Source organism: the organism of the source record quoted next, unplaced genomic scaffold (genome assembly GCF_019419815.1).
Source record: "Pyrus x bretschneideri cultivar Hongxiangsu unplaced genomic scaffold, Pyrus_bretschneideri_v1 Contig19, whole genome shotgun sequence".
Lineage (NCBI taxonomy): Eukaryota > Viridiplantae > Streptophyta > Magnoliopsida > Rosales > Rosaceae > Pyrus > Pyrus x bretschneideri.
In genome coordinates, this window is record NW_025999490.1 from 5,274,159 (window position 1) to 5,291,367 (window position 17,209).

Consider the following 17,209-nt stretch of genomic DNA (forward strand, 5'->3'; position numbering starts at 1 on the left):
TTATAACAAATCAATTATAAACCAATACGTTCTCTCTCACCAAATAAACATCACAGATTAAGATTACATTCATAAATTCATAGTTATGCCTGGTTGAGATAAAGTTTACCAAAATTCGTATTGCAACTACAAATGTGTATAAATTATAAACTAAAAATAACCACCACACAAAGTGTTGTGTTTTTATTACCAAAATTGTTGAGACAAAGTTACTGGTTAAATAACTATTATCGGTTGACTTAATGGTTGAAAACGAATTTTAGGTATGTATTTCACAAGATACATCTTAAATTCAATTCCTGGCACTGGTAAAAAAAATGATAGTAGCTAGTGAAAGCTAAATTGTCTTTGTAAGTATTTCGGTCTTTAAAAAGATAGATTGCAATAACAAGACAACCAACTAATCTATTTTTAAGAAAAGATAAAAGTTATTAGTCAAAATTGGGAATTACTAGGGTCCAAATATTGTCAAAAGCCCTATCTAAATAGGATAAGCATGACGGTTTTTTTCTTTCCATCTTTCTTTATCTTATTTATTTATTCAACCCAAAGCGTATATGTAGTAGGTCTTATGTGACATAAATATATATACTTTCAGTGGCACGAAAATAGTATGAGATTGTAAATCATGGAGGTCGACAAGAGTGAGAGAGATTAAATACTAGAGTTTACGAAAGAGCCTAGAGGGGTAAAACTCACAATTAGAATTGTATCTATAAAAAATAATATATCTTGATCAGGGGCAAATTTAGGTTTTCAAAAAGAATTAGGCTCAATTTACCTTTGTAGTTTCTTTGTTTCTATAAAATTATAAACCTACAAACTTGTGTAAGATGATAGAAAATAGTTCATTTTGCTCACAACTTTCAAATTGTGATAATATTCACCACCTTACCTATTATTATTAAATGTGTTTAAATTTTGAAATTTGTGTCTATCCACTGCACAAATCTCAAAATTTAAACTCATGTAATTGTGATAGTAGTGAGAATCATCATCACTTAACGGTAGTGAAAAAAAAATATTTCCGGTAGAAAAATCGAAGATACAAGTGAATGACATTGGTTTTGCACAAGTTTAACTAGAGATCAAGTTTTGAGCAAAAAAAGAACAGGCGCGGGTCCGTAACCGCAAAATACCGAAATACCCAAAAACCAAAAAGGAACGGTCCGATTTCGTTTTTAAATTTTTAAAGAATTCGAAACGGATCTCTCTCTTTCAAAAAGATACATGAATGTGAAGTATGCAGAGCACTCCCTATCCTATCGCATTTCTCGAAAAGGCAGAGCTTAACTTTTCAGCTCACAAGTTCTTTTTTGTTCTTCCTCAGCTGCTCCTGCTACTTTCTTTTTTCTCTCAAACCCCCATCAAAGCTTCGTTTTTTATTTTCTCAGTACAGTTTTTAGCCACATTTGGACTGAACCCAGTTCAGTTCTTCAAATTTTCAGCCGATGGAGTTTCTGAACATTTGAACTTTTCGGCTGGGTTTTGAAATTTGTATGCTTTTTTATGAGTTGGGTTTTTGTATTCAAGGTGTTTTCTGTTTGTTTCCTGAGAAAATAAAGGAAATAAAAAGATTAAAAAGTTGGGTTTTTCTTGGAGTAGCCTAACATGGTCCGTGTGCGGTGGGAGGTCCGCATGCAGTTGTTGATTGCGTTGATGCTGATTGTCACTGTGCCAGCTTCGGTTGCACTGACTGACCCACAAGATGGTAAGCACGAGATTCTCAATTTCTGAGCTGATTTTACCTGCTTTGATAGTCATCTGTTTGTTTCTCGGGAAAGTTTGAGTTTGAGCTACGTAAACTGAAAGCAAAATGCTTGAGAATATGCTTTGATAGTAGTCCTCTGTTTGTTTCTTGGGAAAACTTGAGCTCAACTGAAAGCAAAGTGCTTGGGAGTAGATTCTGTAAACAAATTTGAAGTCCCTTTTTTCCTCATAATTTGCTGTTTCGGTGTTTCTAATTCTTCAAGTCTTGGGATTTTAATGTAACATTTTCTTTAATGCGCACGCAAATTGTATCTTGCAAAAACTTAACATTCGCATCCTTAAAAAATGTGAACTTTACCCGTGATTTTGAATCGATTTTGCGAACCTCATGCCCTGAATGATTATTTTGTGCGTTTTTGTGTTTCAGTTATCGCCATGAATAATTTATTTGTAGCATTAGGCTACCCTCCTCTTCCGGGGTGGCTTCTTGTTGGAGGAGACCCGTGTGGGGATAACTGGCAAGGTGTTGCCTGCGTCTTCTCAAACATAACATCTCTGTAGGTTGATTTCCCACTTTCGTAAATAGCGCAAACCAATCTTATAAGCCATATTTTCTGAACTATTTGTTTGGATTAACAGAAAGCTCAATGAAGCCAACTTGGGAGGACAGCTGGGTGATAGCTTGGCACTCTTCGGATCCATCATAGAAATGTGAGTCGCATTTTCAATTTTCAGCAACCTAAAGGGTGGACGAACTGTCTGGCGTTATCTGCTTGCATTTGCTTGTTTAAATTTAAGTACATCTCTGTGTAATCTCCTGAAACTTTGTTCTATTTTATGGACCAGAGATTTTGGCAATAACCATATCGGAGGGAGTATTCCATCTTTTCCCCCGACTGTCAGGAACGTGTATGTCTGCACCCCAACTCGTTTTTGTTTCCATTGTTTAGCTGTTTATATATCCTTTTGTGCACGTTTCCCTTACCAAAATTCTATCTTTTACTTCCCCCGCTTTAGTTCACTATCCAATAATCAGTTCATTGGAAGCATCCCGGGGGGTTTGTCATCGTCAGCTCAGTTGTTGGAATTGTAAGATTCATTCAACCATATTGCTTCTCTTGGTGTTGTATTGTTCTTTAGTATGTTGTGTCGTTCTCATTGCAATATGATTATATTTCTGTGTTCCTGTCAGGTCGTTAGATAATAACCATCTCAGTGGAGAAATACCAGATGCCTTTCAACCGCTTACCATTTTGAATAGATTGTACGAGTTTTTCATTGATTCAATCAGCTTTTCCTTTGTTTTATGATTGTTGGTTTCAGTTATAACGATATATCATGGTGCAGGGATCTGTCTGGCAATAATTTAAGTGGTCAACTGTGCCCCTCACTGATGAATTTGTCATCTCTTTCCACATTGTGAGTTATGGTAGTGCTTGATACACATTTTTGGTCCATTCAAGTCAACTTAAGCTTTTTTGATAGTGGTGTCCGACAACTTAAGCTTTTTAGATTTCTGGTTATATATTGACTATCCGTGCATAATCTCTGCTAACTGTAAGTATGTCTTGAATGCAGGCATTTACAGAACAATAGCCTGGTTGGAACCCTTGATGTGTTACAGGATCTTCCTCTGCAGGATCTGTAAGTTGTTAAATACCTCATGACGTAAATTACTTCGACTTGTGGCTTTTTATTTGCATGTTTAGCTTAAGCGGATTCGTTTTAGCTCACAAATTGGCAGCTCTCTTCAGCAACTCAAAATTGTTGTTATTTTCTGATGTAGGAACATTGAAAACAATTTATTCTCTGGACCAATACCTCCAAAGTTGCTTGGCATTCCCAATTTCAGGTAAACCCAAGGATGCTTCTCTTTTAACTTTGTTGATGCAGACACTCACACGGATATTCATGCTGGACTTATTGCAAGGCATACACCTTTTTGCAGCATGAATTATGCTAGTTTGCACTAGCATGCTTCCTTCGTTTGTCCTGATTAAAATTTTTACTGAGATTATGTCATTTTATATTGTTAACAAACCTATGAGATTATTTTAGTGAGGTTCATCTTTTTATGCATTGAATTACGTTGTAAATTGTAAATGTTATGATTTAAATATCCGCGTAGTCCTTTAGGCCTCTAAAATAAGTTACTCTTTTAATCTTGGTAAAATGGTATTACTTAATTACTGTCATATTTTGGCATGATTATATCGTCATCACTTTCTGTCTCAGTAAGTTTGTGTTCAATGTTCATGTTGTTGGTTTTTTTCTTCATTCCTATGGCAAACTTCCCCATAATTTACTGAATGCAGTATAGTTTACATCTCTTTCTCCTTTTACTAATGGTGACATCTGCTGTGCAGAAAAGATGGAAATCCTTTCAATACTACTATTATCCCATCAGCTCTACCTCCAGCACCTTCATTCGTAGCCAGGGCACCTACTTCTTATGAACATCCTTGGCAACAGGCTAATGGACCTTCTTCGCCAGCAATGCTAAGGACTGCAAGAACTAGGAATTTTTTGACCGCTAAGACAGTGACTTGGATTGCTGTTGGGGGGATTCTAGTAGTTATTGTACTAGTTTTGTGTCTTGTAGTGAGATGTTTCAAAGGGAGGAGACAGAGCAAGGAAGAAAAGAAGCATGAGATTAGTACATATAAGATCCCTAGAGTGAATAAGAAATACAGTGATTCGTCACTTCAGGAAGGTGTTCAAATGGAGAAAGGTAACTTAATTGATCAATTTTACTAAAACATAGGTTCCTTTTTACATTCTAACAGAAAGGTAACATGTTGAACTTCTTTTACAGTCCCAAAAGAGGCAGTTATGAAGCCACTGGATAACTATGGAGTGGACAGCAACAGAGTGCTTGTAATTCCAAAGCCACAAAAAGAAACAAAGATAGAGGCGAAAAGTTTTGCAGAAAGTTCGATGTATAAGAAGGATCATTCAATTGACATGACAGACGACGATGAATTTTTGCCGCAACCACCCCCTCCCCCATTTTTCCTTGCCAACAAGTGTACCGCAAGTTCAGCTGGGCCTGCTAGAATAACTACAAGCAGGCATCCCAAGAAGTCTCCAGACTTAAGCTCTGTAAAATTGTTTACTGTTGGATCACTTCAGCAGTATACCAATAGCTTCTCTGAAGAAAATTTTATTGGAGCAGGCATGCTTGGCAGTGTTTATAGGGCTACGCTGCCTGACCAAAAGGTATGATTCCCTTGATTATTCGTTAACTTATCTTCTGGGACTACCATCTGGCCATTTGGTCGTTTGGCTTGTTTTTCCCTTACATTAGACCGTTGGCTTGTTCTTTGGCGTTTGCAGTGATGATGATGGTTTCTTGCTAGCTTTGTTCGGCTTCCTCATTTCATATGTCTCTGCCCTGGCATCTAATCTTCCACTTTTGGATTCTTTCGTAGATTTTGGCGGTCAAGAAACTGGACAGTACAGCATGTACGCAGCAGAGCGATGAGGAATTTCTTGATTTAATATCTAATATCTCTAAAGCAAAACATGCTAATATTGTGAAACTAGTGGGTTACTCTGCTGAGCATGGTCAACGACTACTTGTGTATGAGTATTGTACAGATGGGACTCTCCATGATGCACTGCATACTGATGATGAAATTCATCACAAGCTCACATGGAGCATGCGCATCCGCGTTGCACTTGGAGCTGCAAGAGCTCTCGAGTAAGTAAAGCAATGACTCAAAACCAAAAACCTCCGTTCCTTATTATTTTTGACATGTGCAATTGTGCAAAGAGCTGGCCTTCCACCTATGTCATTAATCTTCTCTTTTACTTTTTGTAAAGGTGTTTGCATGAGGCCTGTCAACCACCTGTTGTGCACCATAATTTCAAGTCTGCCAATCTTCTCCTTGATGAAGAGCTTGAAGTACATGTCTCGGACTGCAGTTTAGCTCCCCTGATATTGTCTCCCTCAGTAAGTCTCATACCTATAGATTTGAAACCTTGAAGTTATACTAGCAAGTAATAAACTGACTTGTTGGGTGGAGCCAACTCACTGTCGGAGATAAGAGTCTTCAATTTAAGATATATATAGAGTTGGCTTAATCTGATGCTGATTTGTGTTCATTGACTTTCAGATGTCCGGGCACCTCCTCACTGCGTATGGTTCTGCTGCCCCGGAATTTGACTCAGGAAGTTATACTCACCAAAGTGATGTCTACAGCTTTGGGATTGTAATGTTAGAGCTCCTTACAGGGAGGAAGGCCTATGACAGGTTGGCAATTACATCAAGAACTAATATGCTTGTTTCTCGCATCTTTCGCTGTTAAATATGTTTGCCGCATCTGAACTTAGCTATCATTCACAATGTTTTCTCCTCTTGTTATTAAATTTCTAGGTCACGGCCTCGTGGGGAGCAATATTTGGTTAGATGGGCAGTTCCAAAGCTTCATGACATTGATGCATTATCGAGGATGGTTGATCCCTCTCTAAATGGAGCATATACAATGAAGTCTTTATCCCGTTTTGCCGATATCATTTCCTCTTGCGTACAGGTGAGTTTTCTTCGTTCCCTTTGACCTCCGACAAACTTTTTGTGTTCTTGCTAGATAACGCTTCAGGAACACAAGAAGTTTTGTGCGTGTTAGAGTTATGTATCCAGTTCACATCAGAAGCAACGTATAATTTTCCATAAGCAACACTTCAATGCTGAATATTTTCAAGGACTGGTTAGTGTTTCGCTAAGCGATAATGTCACCTTCTATCCAATCTTTCTTGCAGAGGGAGCCAGAATTCCGGCCACGAATATCTGAAATTGTCCAGGAACTCCTACAAGTTGTTTAACCAGAGCCTCCAACCTCCAGCAATCAATTATATGAGGATAAAGTCTTAACCGGAAAACATTCCAACTCGGGTTGTGAGCTTGCCCAAGTTGCAAGTTAGGGACTTTGGAGGAGTTGTGTAACGGTGAAGCAGTAGCAGCATACTTTAGACCTCTTTTGACATAATTTGATGTATTCCAATTGTGTTCTTTTATCAATGGGAAGGTGCTGCTAATGCAATTTATTAATTTTTTTAAACAATTTTGTGTGTGAATATTGTTCAATTAGTAATTAATGTAATTATTTTCTGTGGTTAATTTTACTTACCAGGAGGTGCTTGTGTTCTAATTTATTAGTTCTTCCCTTAAACGGGAGAACATAAAGAAAGGGTGTTCGTCAACGTTCATCTGTTGTTAGAAAATATGTAATGTGTCGATATCATTGAAGCATACAAAAAGAGTACAAAAGGTGAAAAAGGGGCCAACATGAGGAAAAAAACTCAGCAACTCAAAAACGTTTCAAAGCAGTCAGTGAGCTTGCAGAAATTGCAAGTTGGGTCTGTGAGGGAGTTATCCAAAAGGAGTATTTTCATGGGAGATTCCTTGGTTTGGCCGAATAAGTAAAGTCACTTGATCATTATCAAATTGGCTGCAATTTTTTTCTGTCTTTGAGGATCACACTGAAGTGACTTCTACTTTTAAGAGGCTTATGAACTAAACCAGAATCATTCTTTCATAAAAAGTGATCTCTTTTCTTTTCATCAGGTCGGGGTATAGACCAAAGGTCTTGAACCACTGATCCGACAGAACAATTCAAAAAATGAAATTGTTAAGTAGCATACAAACCTATTTTTAACCTTATGTAATGAATTTAATCATGTTTATCGTCTGACTAGCATTTAATGCCTAGCCGTCCAACTAGCGCCTTTTATAACCTTGCGTTTACCTACGGAACACAAGTGAGACGTTGGGATTAATTTTGTGGTTAATTTTTACTCACTAGGAGTAGGAGGTGCATGTGGTCTTTATCCTTAGTTATACATATTTGTGGTTGTTAGTGGTGTGGCTGATAGTGTTGTTATTTCTGTGGTCAATGATCAATATACAATTCTATATGTTCTCAGAATATACAGATAACAAATATAATAACCAAGTGGGAAAGAAAGTCGAACATTCTTGGAGATCTAGTGGCAAAGTTGGGTGCCATGACGCTTTGTATGGCATGTCGGATGACTCACTGCCCAATCATTCTTTGACCAAAAGCTTATCTCAGTTTAAACACATGGGGACTGTGCTTCACACGTTGAGCCACTCCTTGAATTCAACATATGCTGCTCTCCACTCTTTGTTTTAGTTTGGAAAATACTTGGCTCTTTTTACATTTACGACACAAATTGAAACATGAGGTGGTTATTTAGTTGTATAATTCTGTCTAAAAGAATTCACTTCAAATCTTTCTTTGATAAGAAACTGGTGCAAATAAGGTAGACCTGGTAAATGGGTTGTGTTTGTATTGTTTTGGTGTCATACTCGTTATATTAACGGATTATTTCATGTCAAACCCATTATGTTAACAAGTTCTTAATAGGTAACGTGCTAACGACTCGATCCGTTAGCGAGTTGACCTAAAATTTATTATTTTCGTGTCAGGTTAACGAATCATGCAATAAATTGTCATGCCTAATATCTAGACCTGGCAAATGGGCCTCGTTCATGTTGTATATGTGTCATACTCGTTATCTTAACAAGTTCTTAACTGGTGACTCTTACGACCCAACTCATTAACAGGTTTCTAACGGGTGATCCAATAACAACCCGATTCATCAACGAGTTAACCTGGAAGCTATTATTTTCATATCAAGTTAGCGTGTTGCGTAAGAAATTACTAGACCCAAAATAAGGGTAATATTTCTTGGAATTTTGCCAAAAAAAAGAAGGAAAGATAAAGAACTGACCTTTCTCACTTCTTGACTCAAGAGAACAACTTCATGAAGTACCAAATTTGGTTCTATGACCAAAATAATCTAAGGAATTAATAATTAACATCCCAATCAAAAGCTTCTGAAACCGCAGTTGGTATATACAATAAATAATATTCCTTTTGCTGCAAAAAATGTGAGTAATAATTTAAGGAATTGGTTAGTTTTTGTGGGTGGTTGGTTCCTTCTAAATGACTTCAAAATTTTTTGTGACAATCATGCTAAAACCAAAGCTTTTCTCATCACATTGGGGTCCAATCCATGGTAGTTGAATTGAAATGAGTGAAAATTAAAACATCAGTTTCATATCTTTAATATCGAATTATTAAACTCACATGCACTGCCTTGTGAATAGTTAGAATTTTTAAATCTCATGCCATTAACAACCTTGATTCCAAATTTACTTAGCAAATAATTTATCAAACATTACGCAACAAGAGATCCAAATACACGACGTATTTCAACATTTGAAATAGAAAGTGAAACTGAAATACCAGCTACTTCTTGTATATCTAACTTTTTGAGTTTTTTTAGAGACAATGCAAAATAAATAATTATGAAAATCTCATAAATATAAACCGCTGCCTAAAATCTCAAAAAGCGAATCAGATACCTTTTTTGAGTTTTTAGTGAACTAAATCTATAAAATACAACTATTATAGAATTGGATTAACGAAGATTGACACAAAAAAATATAAGTAACATGTCTCGATTGAATAATTTATCTTCAATACAATGACCCTCCAAAAGGACTAAAGAAACTGGTTTTTTAGGAATCTAACTAGTTGTCAAGTAGGAAACTTCAATCTCTTTTTTACACAAATTAAGAGTCCAAAATTTTTTATTCCTAAACTCCAAACACTAAAATCCGATACGTATTTACACTAAAAAGGAATAACCATTCAAAATATAAAATTTTCATACCAACCATCCCCCAACCCAACGTGGTGGGCACAATAAAAATTTAATTCTCTATTTTTATTTTTTTTGGGTTTTGAAAGCAACAAAAAAATTTATAAAATCCCAACCACTAAATTTGAACACGTAGAAATACGGACCCGGAGACGAAGCAACGTCACAAAATAACCGACCAGGGGGCTTCCAGGTAATTTTCTCGTCCCCGCGGTTAAAAGCGAGGGGCTTTCAGTCATTACGTAAAGAAGCGGAAGAGAAGTAGAAGAAAGAAAAGCTGCTTCTGCTCAGAGCACAGACTCGCTGCTGGATCGGAATCCGATTCCCCGATTCCTATCTTTCTCGTGGGATTTCCATTCCAGCTGAAAAATCGAAGGGTTAGAAAAGCTGCTTCTGCTCAAAGCGCTTCTGCTTCTTCTGGTCAAGCTGAAGTTGTTATTACCGATCCCAAGTTCGTCTTCTTCGTTTCGGCTTTCCGACGTTGATTTGGCTCCGACTGGTGCAGAAATGGCCAAGCGTGCTTACAAGCTGCGTATCCTTTTGTGTGAAGTTTCGATTTTTCTTGAGATTATTAGCTGGAATTTAGCTAGAATTGAGCTCTGCTTTTTCGAAATCTTGATGTGATTTTACTGTTCAATGAGCTTAAATTGAAAGTAGAGAGATTTGCCATTTTTTGGAATCTCTGTTTTGGAAATCGAGGAAATCATGCTCGGTTTGGTAGCTGAGAAAATTAGGAAAGTAACAAAATTTGTTAAGATTTTTAAGTTCTGTCAAATGGGGTAAAATTTCAGTCAAAATACTCTACTTGGGTTAATGTTTAACTTAAGATTTTCATTTAACCTAGTCTAGCTGTTTAGTTTACGTATTTTCAAGTGAGAGATTGAAAGGAGCTTAAAAACAAATGTAGCAGATTTATTTGGTAAATCGTTGCGCGTGTGTTTGGTATTTGTGTGATTATGTTTGTCAAGGGAAATGTTTTCTTGACTTAATGGAATATAGAGGAATTTGTGGCGCATTCAGACAGTATTAATTGTCTAAGTATTGGGAAAAGGGCGCGTCGGCTTTTTGTTACTGGTGGTGATGATCACATTGTCAATCTCTGGACAATTGGCAAAGCCACTGCTTTGATGGTACTGCCCTTTATTTTTGGAAATTTGATATTCGATGTTGCAGTTTCAATCACGATATGGAAAGTTTCTAATTGTTTCCGAATTGTGGAATTGTCTCTTATTTTGAAAATCAAGTACATTACATGTTATAATTCAGTGATTACACAAAGGGTTATTTATTAAACTGATATCTAGAATTAGCTTGTAGGCCCTTTAAGTTGTTTGAATTCTTCCTTGTTATGAAGTAGCATAATTAGGGAAAAGTCGTAAACTTGAATTTGAGGCTGATCTTGTATTTGGTTATTCATTTGATTCGTATTGTTTTAAAATGTAAATTTTCTATACCATAAGTGCATATTATATAACCGCAAATTCCTTGTTTGGTTGTATGCATTCTCAATTTCTTCTTAAAGAATTGTCATCTCATTTGCTATGGTTGTTGGAAACCATGGCTTGGGGTGCTATTCTTCTTTTGACATATATACAGCTGCCTGAATTTTTTCTTTTTGGGGTAAATATGCAGAGGTTTGCAGGTCATACAAGTCCAGTTGAATCCGTAGCTTTTAATTCGGGAGAAGTTTTGGTGCTTGCTGGAGCTTCATCTGGTGTGACAAAAATATGGGATCTTGAGGAAACAAAGAGTAAGTTGGCTGCTTGATCATTATTTTTTGAAAATTTGGCTACTGTATTATTTATCGTTGCTAGCCAAACTTACCCTTATTTAAAGAACTGGTTACATGTTCTGATTCCGTGAGGCAATAAAATGATGCATGGGGAAATGTGATATTATTTGAGGGATCAAGTCACCTCATTGATAGACTTGACCTGATTTGAGGACTTACGAGTCTTGTGTCCAAGGCTTTATCTGTTGTTCATTGGCGGCTGCAGACTAGTACAGTTTATTTTAAGTAACTTTTTCAGTAAACTCCTAATGTGTTTGTTATTGTTATTGAAGTGTAGTGGTTCGCACACTAACTGGACACAGATCCAGCTGTACTGCTGTTGAATTTCATCCATTTGGTGAGTTCTTTGCTTCTGGTTCCATGGACACGAATCTAAAGATATGGGATATTAGAAAGAAGGGATGCATCCACACGTACAAGGGTCATACTCAGGGCATTAGTACTATTAAATTCACTCCCGATGGTCGCTGGGTAGTTTCTGGTGGGTTTGACAATGCTGTAAAGGTAAAAAACTAATAAATAATCACACTACCAGTGCGCTTTCAGCAAGCTTTCTTTTCCTTGACCATAACTGGTATATTATGTAGATATGGGATCTAACTGCTGGGAAGCTCTTGCATGATTTTAAATTCCATGAAGGACATATTCGATCCTTAGATTTTCATCCCCTCGAGTTTCTTTTGGCCACAGGTAAGGTCTTAGATATAATTTGGCTTTGCATGTATTTGATGAATTTCTGGATTTATAAATAATGTAGCATTTGTCCAACTTGTTCAAGCAACTCATACTAGCCTTTCATGCATCTTGCTAAGAAATTTAATGAAATCTTACAACTTGTTCAAGCAATCTATAGCCATTCTTGTTAACTGGTTCTTTCTTTAGTTAAGTCAGTTAGAACTTGTCACTTGTAAGCTTCAAGTATGCTTAACATATTCTATAACCTATGCAAGCTTTTATTAATGATTTGTAAGCTTCTAAGCATTCAGTTTGTCCCTCAATATTTTATCCTCCACTCTTAATTTCAGCATTCCCAACAACATGTTTATGTAGTAGCTAGTAAATCGTTTTAATCTTTCAAATATATTTCAGGTTCATCAGACAGAACTGTAAAATTTTGGGATTTGGAAACTTTTGAATTAATTGGATCATCGAGACCTGAGGTATTGAGTTTGTGTGCTGGAACTGATACTTTGTGGTGATTATTGAATGTTTTTATTATTTTTCTCAGTTTTGTTCTCCTTTTAAGTTTAGGTCTGAAAGGTATGCAATTCTAAATAAAACCTGGAATGAGGCTGCTAGAAAAGCAAAACATTTAAGGAGAACTAAATATGTCGAAACAATTTATCTGTTTATCTTGCAGGTGAAGCCTGCTATGTTGCCCCTTTCTCCTTTGCTAACTTTTCTCTTTCTCTCTCATATAGATAAATGACTCAATTTGTGCTTCTCTAACCCTTTCTTCTCATAATGCGATTTTCATCCTGCTCCTCTGACATAATCTTATCCTATTTCCAGCCTACAGGAGTACGTGCAATTGCTTTTCATCCTGATGGGAGGACCCTGTTCTCAGGATTGGATGACAGTTTGAAGGTTTAGAATTGTTTCGTCTCAGTGCTCTGTGGGATTGTATCTGAAATGAATCATAAACTTAAGATCTCTATTTGTAGGTTTATTCATGGGAACCTGTAATATGTCATGATTCTGTTGATATGGGATGGAACAGACTTAGTGACTTATGCATTCATGATGGGAAACTGTTGGGCTGCTCATACTATCGAAATTCTGTTGGAGTTTGGGTTGCGGATATATCGGTATTCACTTGACTTAAATCTTTTTCCTGGTTACTCCTTTTTATGTTATTTTGAAACTCCAATTGTTGTTTTTGAGACTGAGACCTGTGAGTCGTAATAATGCTACTCTGCTCTTTCTGTCTCAGCTTACTAAGCCATATGCAGCTGATTCAACACCTGGGCATGATGACTGTGCAGATGAGAAACCTTCCGTTAAACTCCCGGAAATTGCGGGGAAGGTAGAGAGTGGTATAAGAAATCCGGGCTTGCGGTGTATGTCACCTGATTATGACACAAAGGAAATAAAAAACATATATGTGGATTGTAAGCTTTCTTCTTTTCCTGTTTTGTTATCGTTTTATTTAAGTTTGGGGTTCTCCTTCCATCCCTACTTTAGAATTTTTTTTGTTCCCAATGCTTGTCATATGGCTTCTACTTTTGATAAAGTTGTGTAAATGAATTTATTCACATTGTTGTTACCTTGATAAAATAAAATAAAAAAAAAATTGATTTTTTTTTATTACTATTCATACTATTGAACATTGGCCTGGTATTGCTTAAGCCACATCGAGACTGGAGATGAGTAGTTTGTGATATTTAGTTGAGCATAAACTTTGCCAAAACCATTTTGGCCCTGCACTCATGATATTGCACTGTTGTGGGCCATGAACCAATGAGGGAATCTAGGTTCTCCCACCACCAGACTCTAGAAACATATATATTTGCTAGATATGTAACTTTTATTCAGCGTTTGTGTTCCTTATGACTTCTGTTTGTCCTATAGTTACTCTTATTTTATGTTTTATAATCTTTGTAAAGGTAGTGGAGGAAAGCCAGTTGCCTCGCGGAGAATGGATTCTCCAAAGGTTGTACCCTCTTCGGATTCAAAGGCAAACAGTGCTGCGAAGCAGAATCCTTCAGTACGGTTGCCTCCAAAATCTAATGAACAAGTAGTCAATAAATCACTGGCTGTGCCTAGTATTGTACCACGGAGCAGTCCTGATGAAAAAGATACAGCTAACCCTGGAGGGGATGGTGTTGCACTTTCGAGGACCAGGCGTGGTATGTTGCTCAAACCTGCTCATGCAAGAAGGCCATCAAATAGCAAAATTGACTTCGAGAAGCTGCCGTTAGATAATGCAGTGGATCTTAACTCTCAAACCAAAGGTGTATCAGAAGATACGGGTAGAGAGTCCAGTGAGGAAAAGCATTCTGAGATCAAGAGTGTAGAAGAGAAATTTGAAAAAGTATTTTCACCAAATAATCCCTCCAATCTTGAAGCCAGTAAGTTTTTGTTCTTATGTAGCGCTCTGAAGTCAAAATTGTATTTTATTTAATCAGTTCTTGCATCTTACTTTTCCTTTTATCATTGACCTATATATCCTTGATTTGTCTTGAATGAACCTTTCCATTATCCCTTCCAGCTGGAGCTTACTGATTTTCTTTAATGTCAGGAAATGGATCCCTCAATTGCAGCAAGGACACGAACTCTGTTAAATTTGTGAATGGAGGTTTGTCATTGCTTACCTTATTTGTGGTTCTAACATTGTATTGAATGGAACTTGGTTTCTTAAGATTCCGCATTTGGCAGTTGCCGTTGTTTCAGGAAGGATTCGCACCCTGGTTGAGCGGTTTGAAAGGAGAGACAAATTTGATGGTAATGAAGATCAAGCAACTAGCATATTGAGTCCTGTGATACCTGAAGATCAAACAACTAGCATATTGAGTCCTGTGATACCTAAAGATCAAACAACTTGCATATCTACTCCTGTGATACCTAAAGATCAAAACAACTTGTGTAGCTAGTCCTGTGATACCCGAAGTTGAAGCAAGCATCTGTAGTCCTGTGATACCTGAAGTTGAAGCTAACATCTCTAGACCTGTGATACCTGAAAGGGACACAGCATCCACCATGCTGGTAAATATTTCTGCCCCAAGAGGATGTTTTTCTAGACTTAAAAACAGCCAAGGGTAGTGGATTGAAATTTCAGTTTTCAGTTAAAGTAGAAGAAGCTACGTGATTCAAGCTTCGGACTGAAAACCAGGACCTTTTTACTTTTTAGAACATAAGGAATTCATGAAGTTAGTAGTTTAATCATGTGATATTAAAGTATATATAGAAAGTGACCATCTGTATTAGCTTAGGCCTTTAGAGTAAGGGGTTTATTTGACATGCGAAATAAGTGAGAACCTAAAAAAATTGCCCACAGCCTCAGTGCATATTGCTTATTCTTTCAAACTGGAAGTTAATCTTTACTAGTTTCATAAGCAGAAAGAAGGACCTCAAATTTCTGGGAGGCATATGATCTGTACGAACAATGAGGGTCCTGAAGATTTGATGCAAACTCACGACGTATTTCTCAGTACCCTTCGTTCCCGCCTGACAAAACTGCAGGTACATTATCTTTCCGTAAATGTTTTTTTGCATGAACCAATGACACATGATCTGTTGTGTGGTTCTTCTGAACATTAGATTCTTTAGTGACTGCAACCTAATGTAGATAACTTTGTGGCATAAACAGGTTTGAGGTCTGATATTTTGTTCTCAAATTTGCTCCAATCTAGGATTCTATGTTAATACACAATTTATAACACTAGAGTTGCTGCACTCAATGTGATGATTAAAAATCAGTCTACTGATAGTAGGCTGAAAAATAAATTACAGTGCCACAATACTGTATTATAATTTCTTCCTTTTATGTACAAGCCATATATGAATTGCCTCTTGAACATTTCTTTCAAGCATTGATTCCTTTATGGAAGTCATGACATGCAATTTTGTGCAACTGTAGGTGGTGCGGCATTTTTGGGAACGGAATGATATTAAAGGTGCTATCAGTGCTATCAGGAAGCTGCCAGATCATTCTGTGGGTATTTTTTTAGATGAGTTCATGTTTTGTATATATTGTTTCCCAAGTCTAGTGGTTCTAACAAGTAACCACTGCTGTTCTCTCTGTATATTTGGGTTTTCTAAATTTAATCTGATCATGATGCAGGTACAAGCGGATGTTGTTACTGTTCTTCTGGAGAAAATGGATTGTCTCACATTAGATCTGTTTTCTTGTTTGCTTCCTGTGCTTCTGGGCTTACTTGATAGCAAGACAGAAAGGTAATAGTGTAATGAATAAGGTTGTGAACAAACTCATTGTCTTAGCAGTGGACTGGTCAAATACTTGGAATTTTTGTGGAACTGTTTCTGAGACGTGAATTACTACTATAATTATGCACCTTGATTTAAATGTGCATATATTATGGGGGTAAAGGCCCTTAATCCCAAATCCCCGTGCCAGTATGTGTTGGAGTTGATTGTGTTTTTACAAAAAATTTATTATGCTTCAAATGTACAGGCATGCAAATATTTCGTTGGAGATGCTATTGAAGCTAGTGGCAGTCTTTGGCCCAGTCATCCACTCAACTGTTTCAGGACCTCGACCTGTCGGTGTCAACCTTCAGGCAGAGCAAAGGTATTGTCTGTTTAAGAAGTTTGCTAAACTCTTTTCTCGTACATGGTGAATGGATTTCAATTTGAAATTTGCGTTTTCAGGCTGGAATGCTGCAAGCAATGCTCCATCCATCTGCAAAAGATCCAGAAAATTCTTCCGGTCTTTGTCAGGTTAGATACAAAATCCATTGACATAACCTGTGAATACAAAAATCTTTTGGAAAATAAAAGATGTCCTTTGCACATGCAATGAGAATGCGACAAAATTTCTCTCTTCGAAGATAAGCTGTGTTCACTCGGGGGGATTCATCCCTTTGTTTTGGATGCAGGAGGGGTGGTGTGCTGGCAAGATGTGCTCAGGAATTGAATCTAATTATTCAACAGTCATAACAGATTCCGTCTCACCCAAAAGTGCCAAAGGATGGCTTGGCTTGCATCCCGTAACAAGGGGGCCGCACATACAACACCGCTCTACATTAACATTCATGCCAAGTCGCAGTTTCTCCTGTTACAATTTTGTTTGAGGAGTCCCCTTCGGCTTTTGTCAATAACGGAATGCAAAAGTTCAAGAGTTTTGTGAGGAAAAGCTTGAAGTAAATATCTTTCTCTTAGAGCTTGTACACTCACCGGTTGGCATCCCTCCAGTTCGATAGTCTTTGGCATTGCTTGAAAATCTTCTGGTTTCAATGCTCCGATGTGGGGGAGATCGCTGTTTGTACCTTAACGATGATACATGTACTCTGAAATTTCTAGTCCGTCAATGATATAAATACATTCGTTTGTTCA

General features: G+C 37.1%; 2 protein-coding genes across 2 annotated transcripts; both read left to right on the forward strand.

Annotated features, from left to right (window-relative positions):
* The first annotated feature begins 1,224 nt into the window (after positions 1-1,224).
* Positions 1,225-6,829, forward strand: LOC103966910 (protein STRUBBELIG-RECEPTOR FAMILY 3). The gene is made up of 16 exons (XM_048582546.1): positions 1,225-1,711; positions 2,138-2,267; positions 2,350-2,421; positions 2,557-2,619; positions 2,728-2,799; positions 2,903-2,974; positions 3,058-3,129; positions 3,289-3,354; positions 3,497-3,562; positions 4,077-4,441; positions 4,526-4,929; positions 5,142-5,413; positions 5,536-5,665; positions 5,829-5,965; positions 6,089-6,245; positions 6,472-6,829. The coding sequence occupies exons 1-16, from the start codon at positions 1,612-1,614 to the stop codon at positions 6,532-6,534; spliced, it is 2,241 nt and encodes a 746-aa protein (XP_048438503.1). The 5' UTR covers positions 1,225-1,611; the 3' UTR covers positions 6,535-6,829.
* Positions 6,830-9,639: 2,810 nt separating this feature from the next.
* On the forward strand, positions 9,640-17,209 carry LOC103967026 (katanin p80 WD40 repeat-containing subunit B1 homolog KTN80.1). Its single transcript, XM_048582637.1, has 19 exons — positions 9,640-9,934; positions 10,402-10,532; positions 11,035-11,152; positions 11,472-11,698; positions 11,782-11,884; positions 12,284-12,354; positions 12,707-12,781; positions 12,859-13,002; positions 13,128-13,305; positions 13,801-14,265; positions 14,436-14,492; positions 14,573-14,782; positions 14,841-14,899; positions 15,254-15,376; positions 15,774-15,848; positions 15,978-16,090; positions 16,329-16,445; positions 16,526-16,594; positions 16,753-17,209. The coding sequence occupies exons 1-19, from the start codon at positions 9,910-9,912 to the stop codon at positions 16,811-16,813; spliced, it is 2,421 nt and encodes an 806-aa protein (XP_048438594.1). The 5' UTR covers positions 9,640-9,909; the 3' UTR covers positions 16,814-17,209.